The sequence below is a fragment of the Podarcis tiliguerta genome, assembly GCF_965153285.1.
Source record: "Podarcis tiliguerta genome assembly, chromosome: 6".
Lineage (NCBI taxonomy): Eukaryota > Metazoa > Chordata > Lepidosauria > Squamata > Lacertidae > Podarcis > Podarcis tiliguerta.
Window position 1 is genome coordinate 38,902,669 of NC_139539.1, and position 7,454 is coordinate 38,910,122.

At 48.2% G+C, this 7,454-nt stretch overlaps 1 protein-coding gene across 1 annotated transcript in view; it reads right to left on the minus strand.

The window, feature by feature from the left end:
• The window catches only part of MAPKAPK2 (MAPK activated protein kinase 2), a 78,839-nt gene extending 71,807 nt beyond the window's left edge, over positions 1 to 7,032 (minus strand). The window contains exon 1 of the mRNA XM_083444533.1: positions 6,352 to 7,032. Coding sequence (XP_083300659.1) covers positions 6,352 to 6,630 — 279 coding nt within the window. The 5' untranslated portion in view covers positions 6,631 to 7,032. The remainder of the gene's footprint in view (positions 1 to 6,351) is intronic.
• Positions 7,033 to 7,454: the final 422 nt, after the last annotated feature.

A 7,454-nucleotide genomic window follows, 5' to 3' on the forward strand; every position in this document is an offset into this window, starting at 1 on the left:
AGCAACAGGCCCTTTCAAGGGAATTCCCAACAGGACCAAGCATAACTAAAAGCAGTACTCTAATATTTATGAGGTTTACAATTGTCTTCCCCTTTGTGCCAAGTTTGCATTAATGCCCCATGACCGCTGGAAACAAGAAACACCAATGGGAAGAGTCAAGTGGGCAGAATTGCAGGGAAAGTTTCAGCTTTAGCTCCTGGCAACAACTCAGTCCAATCCTTTGTAACCTTACCGGAAGCAAGACAAGCTCTGTTGCAATTCTTTCCAGATATCTGGTTTGTTCAGTTGTTGTTTTTTGTGTGTTGACATTGCTAAATAGTCGCCTTTAGTTTATATACAGATATGGATAACAACCAAACAAAAGCAATATATTTCTAATGTACTGTATATAAGCCCCACTTCAGCCCCTGTTTGGCAAATGATGAGTTTGGAAGAAAACTCCAGGCATCAGTAAACAACCAGGTAGCGCTACCTGCTCAAACTCTCAAACAATTAATTCAAGTTTAAATGAAACTGGAAAGGGTCACAGACCTGTACTTTGCACTGAAATTGATGCATTTGATAAATGGTTTAAGCTCATTCACAAGGAGAGGGAGGAGAGAGTAAGAGTTCCCCCCCTAGAGAGAAGTGGAAACAGAATGTCATGTCTACAAACAGTGAAAGCCAAGATTTTACAAAACATTTGCCCCAGCTTAGATCAGGGCTTCATTGTGCTAGGTACAAGTGTGTTTGTTTTAACCTTAATCAGTCCTACCAACAGTAGATCACTCTGGCTAGTATGAGTGACATGTGTCTACCCAAGCCCCCCAATATAATCTCATCCCTGCCATGACCTCACCAGTTAGGAAAAGCCCATCTAACTCAGTGGCACAATATATGCCTGAATAAGGTCCCAGGTTCAACCTTGGTATCTCCAGGTTGGACTAGGAGAGACCCCCGCCTGAAACCCTGAAAAGTCACTGCTAGTTGATGTAGTCAATATTGATGTACCACTGGTCTTGACTTAGTATAAGGCAGCTTCCTATGTAAACTGGATTACCAAAACAACACAAGTAAATCTCTTTGAACCCTCAAAAATAGATGCCATTATTTATTTCTGTCCAATGGAAAGAAAAGAAGGTAACAGACATGAGGTGAACTGATCTGCAGAAGGCCAATACTGGAGATAGATTCACACAGAGACACACACACATCCCAAGTCTCTGGTCTAGTTCTCTAACCACTGGTCAACACTGGCAATATCACATTTGGCCACATACATTCCATCTGTACAGGTCTCATACTGATAAATAACAAAAGACCTAGGTTCTAAGAACAAAGTTTAATATTGTGTGACGTATTATTCACCACTAACGTATTACTCCCAGCCTATAAACGTCACTTTAATTGGTTCCAGTTTATTAAAAAAGTCAAAGTGAGATACAGCGCATGACTGTGGCATTGTGCTTTGCTGTCGGCAAGATAAATGGCGCTTAGAGACCTGCATGCCTTATCTCAACCCATGTTTTCAACGCAGAGTGGTCATGGAGATACTGGAGTGTACGCCTTCTCTTCCGCCCCAACCCTCGTTCCTCTTGCTTCACACAGGGGAGCGTTAGAAACTTACAATTTAGAGTGGTTGTGGCAACTGCTGAATTGATTAAGAGTGTTCTGTCAAAATAGAAGCTGAGCCTATTCATTTACAGCTTAGATGGGGGGGATAGAATTAGTGTGTCTCAGACATAATAATAGTGATAAATGTGCATGTTCTCCGGCAAAATGCAGGAATCTGCCATTCAGCTGATTAGGTAAAAGAGCATTTTCCACAGGCTCTTTTTAAGCTCAGCATTTATGGCTACACAGAGACATTTGCTTTGCATGAGAATTGCCGGGGTTTTTCTTTCCAGTTGCTTGTAAAACGGATGTTTCAAAAAAAGGGGAAATAAGATTTAATTGCAACAGAAGGAGACTTCTTGTTTTTCCATCTTTACAATTAACAAGATAATGTATAGCATTTCTGAACAGCTAATGTGTAGGAGCAAATTTATGTCTAAGACACAGGCTGCTCCAAATTTCTGGAAGAGGCAGCAGAGATGTATCCATCTCACGTTCACCACTTCCAAAGTCATTTAGAAAAGGGTTCATGCTCCAAACACATATGTACCACCTATGTCACAATGAACAATACACCACAATGCTGTCTAACATAATTATTGAATCAGCCTTATTGAATTAAGCCCAAGGGGTCTCTAGAAATGAGAATGGTCAGGGTAATTAGCATTCTACAGGTTAACTTTTAGATAACTATTATTATATGATGAATCACATGAAGGAATATCAATGAAGGTGCCATTTTCTTACTGGCAGAATCTTATGGAATCGCTCACTCCATTCTTTAAACTTTATCTCACAAGGCTTTGGGTTTGAGTCTTGTTAAGCCTTTTGTTCATGGTTGGTTTAGATTAGATTTGTGTTCATCATAAAGGAGATTTATAAAGGCACACCCTAGTTATATGCAACAGCCACACAAGCCAGCACCTTTCGACAGTAGTGCTGTAAAGGCATACTGTCCTCATGCAACCAAATATTTCTGAAGTGAGAAGGCAGTGACAGCTGACGCAGAAATATTACACAAATACTAGTGATGAGAAGGTACGTTTCGAAACAAAGGACAAAACAAACATTGACTGTATGCAAAGTATTATGAGATCATTCAGACCCATGTGGAGAGTTTTACTTCTAAAAAGTTTCCATTGGAGGAGGTCAGCCAGTCACACAGAATGTAAATTACAGTCATACCTCGGGATAAATACGCTTCAGGATAAGTATTTTCGGGTTGCACTCCACGGCGACCCGGAAGTAACGGAGCGTGTTACTTCCGGGTTACACCGCTCGCGCATGCGCAGATGGTCAAAATGATGTCACGCGCATGTGCGGAAGCGGTGAAACGCGACCTGCGCACACGCACATTACGTTCTGTTCAGGATGCGAACGGGGCTCCAGAACGGATCCCATTCACATCCTGAGGTACCACTCTATTCAAACCAATGTCAGGAGGGAGGTCAAGAAGATGAAGAATACTAATCACCGCAGCGCTTTACATTCCTTTCTTATGCCCTTACAACACACCTGCAAGGTAGGTTTGCATTATTTCCATTTTATGGATGGAAAAACAGCAGTCTCCCTTGGCATTCCAGTGAGGGCTGATCTTTATATACAACAGAATGAAGCAGTAGAACCCTGAGGTTATACGATTTTAAGCACAGGGGGGAAATGGAGGTTTTGAGGGATCTACCTGTTGAATCTCATTGCAGGCAAAATACAACCTTTATAAGTTTCGGGGGGGGGGGGGGCTATCAGAGAAACAATATATATTCCAGCTCACTTCCCCGATGTGTTAGCTTTCTGCTGCATCTTTTTATCACTTAAGATGTTGCTGCCCAAGGTCATTTGACCACTTCAGGATTCTATTGCTCATTCTCACCTCATTCTTCCAGGCTTCAGTTCACAAAAACTAGAGACACAATGACACAGTATTCAGCCACTATCTGAAATTTTTGTCTCTTAGCTCAAGCTGGTAAAAAACACACACTCTCCTGGATAATTGTGGGCTAATAACTTCTGTAGTCTTAGTTGCAAAGCTATTTTGGCTGTTACCATCCAGTATTCTTTATTATTAATTGGTATTAAGGTTAGGCTGAGACAGACATCCACAAGGCCAGCCAGTCAACTTCATGGCTGAGCAGGGATTTAAATGTAGGTCTCCCAAGTCCAACACTCTATACCACGTGGACCTCCCAGAACAGCCACTGCCAGCTTGATGTCATAGATGAATGGGTGGATGTGGAACAGGGAGTCTCAGGTCCAGTATCTAGGTAGTCATGCTTCTCCTATCTAGGTAGACAAGTCGCTCACACACACACAGCCTAAGTTCCCACCTGTAAAATGAACTCACATTTAAACTCAAAATGAGATATTCCCAATAAAAAGTTCGGACATAAACTGTATTAGGAACGCCCACAACCGTAGCACACTTTCACAAATGACGCTGCTCTCTGTAACTAATATAATACAAAAGGATTTTTACATATAACACTGTAAATATATTTTAGCCTCTCACCTGCTATATTTGTGGAAATCTGAATGTTGAGAATGCAGGACAGAAAGAAGCGGGGGTTCACCCCTTTTTTTCCATAGCTGTCAACTATTCTTGCGGGGAATCCTATTCGGAATAAGGGACTTTCCCTTTTTAAAAAGGGAAAAGTTGACAGCTATGCTTTTTTTTACACAGGGCGCACATTTTAACAAAGCTAGATTTTTTACATTCACTTTATAGGAAATACAAAGGGCACTTCAATTGTAGCGCATATGGTCTCGCACATGTACACTGGGTTTTTTTAATCTTCTGTGTTTTACCCCTACACAAATTGACATGTCCTTAGAAGTAACTCAGGAGAGGTTGAAAGTGGTGTGTGTGTGTTGGGGGGCGGTTTACAGCAAAAGCCCAACCACGTTTACTCGGAAGTAAACCCCACTGAACTAAAGTAGGGCTTGCTCCCTGGTGAGTGGGGTTAGGATTGCGGCCTTAGTGCCTGAAAATGACTTCCATTTACCAGAAAATGACACCCCCCCCCCCACACACACACACTCAGGGGGCAGCCAAGAAAGTCCAGTCGCTCTGTGCTCTCTTTCCCTTGTCAAAGCTGAGGAAACACGTGAGCTGTCAACATACATGTTAAGAGGACCACTGGCGAATCTCCATTTTCCTCACCAAGAGGTTCGCTGCTCATGGTGGGCGGCGCGTTTTTTTCTTTTTAAAAAGGCTTGTCGTGACTAGACGACCAGGCTGAGGAGAAGACTCCCCACCGAAGCCCCTCCTCCCCGACGCGGTCGTCTTCCTTTCACTGCCGAGCAGAGATCGGCGGAGGGTCCATTTCGCCTCGTCCCTCCTCCTCCTCCTCCTCTTACTCAGACCTGCGGGGAAAGAGGGGGAGGGACCGGCGATGGCGAAACTAACCGTTTCCCTAAAGACCAGGAACTGCCTCCTCCCGAACCACTTTGGGAGGCTTTTACAGAAGCGGGACTTTAAATAAAAGCGGGGGAGGGGGTGGGAGAGAAGGGAACCCCCTACGGGACCCAAAATCAATGGCTCGTGAGTGCGGGTGGCGGGTCCACCTCCGAGTCGTTACGGAGCCGTCCCCCCCCACCCCACTCGTTTACCACTTCTACACCGGGGGCTGCGGTCTGCGGCGGCCCCACGTGAGATGCAGCAGCTGTCCACGCCTGGCTTTCGATTCTCTTGTTGTCGCCAGCCCCCCCCCCCCCGCCCCGGAGACACGAGCTAAGTCCTTCTCCCAGTCCTAGGACCGGTCACAAAACACATTGCAACCCCCTGCAGAGGGTGGGGTGGGGGGCAGAGAGAGAGAGAAGGGTCAAGTGCCAAGCCTATATTGACAACACTGGGCACAGGGTTGCCAACTTGAATAAAATAACCGGGGTCCCAGGGAAGCCCCGCCCCGAATAATCGATCACATGACCCGGTGCACGCACAGTATTTGAATGGCAATACCCATCAACTTTGGGGGGGGGCAGCCCCTTCAAATATTTTATTGGGAGGGGCCGAAGACCCCCTCGGACCCTAGGAGTTGACTCCAAGGCTGGATAGCATAAGCTTTCCCGTGCCTACTCAGAAGCAAGCGCCCCCACCATGAGTTCAGTGGGGTTTACACCCAGGTAAATGGGGCTAGGATTACAGCCCCCCCCCTCGCGCTCTTGAGCCGCTGGGGATCCCCCACCCCCGGCAACTCCTCGCAGTTCATTCAAACGCGGGATCCGATTGAAAAAGGCGGCGTTGGTAAGGAGGAGTAAGAAGTAAGAGTAAACTAAACAAACCCCGCCACGTGATTACATCATCAGCTGCCCCCCATCCCTTAAAAAAAGGGGTCAGAACTTTCCACTGGTGAGTAAGTGCGGAACTCCTGCCTAGGCCGTAAAGCGCGGCGCCTCCATTGCAACTTCGCCAGCCTGCGGGTTTAAACTAGACACAATACCCGCCACCCCCACCTCCACCCCCGATCAGCCGCCCCCGATAGACACACGTCACGCATCAAAATGGAGCAAGTTTTATTGTTCTACGCCGCTATGGATCGATCTGCCACAGGCAGGGTCTACAAGAGCCCGATCCTAATGGTGTTTACTCGGAAACAAGTCCACTATTCATTTCGGCGGTTGCTTTCATGGGGAATGACAGCCCCACAGGAATTTAAAACTTCTAGGGCAGGGAAAACTTTCAAATCAAGAAAAGGATCAGAATCGGCCTCCCGGGACCTCGACCCTATTCGCTCCGCTCCCACCGCCGGCAACCCGCCTTACCTTCAGAGCGAATTTGTCTCCAGTTTTCTTGTTGAAGATTTCCAAAACTTTCCCATTAATCCCCAGCCCTAGGACTTGCGTGGTGACCTTGTAATCATCCGTGATGGCGTTTTTCTTGATCGGGAGGACGGACTTGATGTGGAACTGGGGGAATTGTTGTTGCTGGGCCAGTTGCTGCTGCTGCTGTTGCTGTTGGGGCGGCTGGATCGGCGGCGGGGGCGGCGGCGGCGGGTTGGGGAAAAGTATTTGGGGGTTCTGGTTCTGGGTGTTGGACAGCATCGTGCCGTCGGGGGAGCCGAGGCCACTAGCAGCGCTTCCCTCCCGGGCCGCCTCGCCTCGCCCCTCCTTCTCGCCCTCCTCCCTCTCCCCCAACAGTATGAAGTTTTGCGCGCGGCAGCCGGGTCGGAAATTCAGGGGTCTTCCCGATCCTCCTGGGCGCTGGCGAAAGGCGCGATCCCTCCTTTGTTGCGACCCGCGCCCGCCGCAGCTCCCGGCCGGAAGAAGCGGCCGCCCGCCCTTCTCTCGCGGCTCCCCTCCCGCCCCAGCTTGGCCCCAGCGCCCGGCTGCTCGCGGAACGTCTCTCGAGCGCCGAGACAGGAAAAGGAATCGCTACAATGTATCCACCTCGCTCCTTTCCCCGGTCGGCTTCCCTGCGCTGATGTCACAGCCTCGCGTTGACTGGCTGCGCCACGAGGGGTGGGAGGAGCCGGAGGCGGGGCCTGTCCAGGGAGGCGGGGCCTGGAGTTTGTGTGTGAGGTAGTGAAGGAGAGGCGAGGCGCCTGAAGGCTGAGGGAAAGTTGCCACACTTCGGGATGAACTGCTGGAAGGCGACTCCTCTCTCTCTCTCCCTCCCTCAGAGTCGTTCCTGGTTTGCAGGCTTTGCTGGGTGGAAAGTGAGCCTGGCAGAGCAGCTGTTCCTTTCCTGTGGACACCAGGCCTGAAGAAGAGCTCTGTGTGGCAGGGAAGTTTGCTTACCAGCGTTTTAAACACTTGGCGGGTCCCCAGTTAAACGAGGGCCTCGCATGGTGACTAAGGTGTGTGGATTCACGCTGGGCAGAAGCAGTCTCCTGTATTGAAGGCACCCAACAGTAAGCAACACCTGG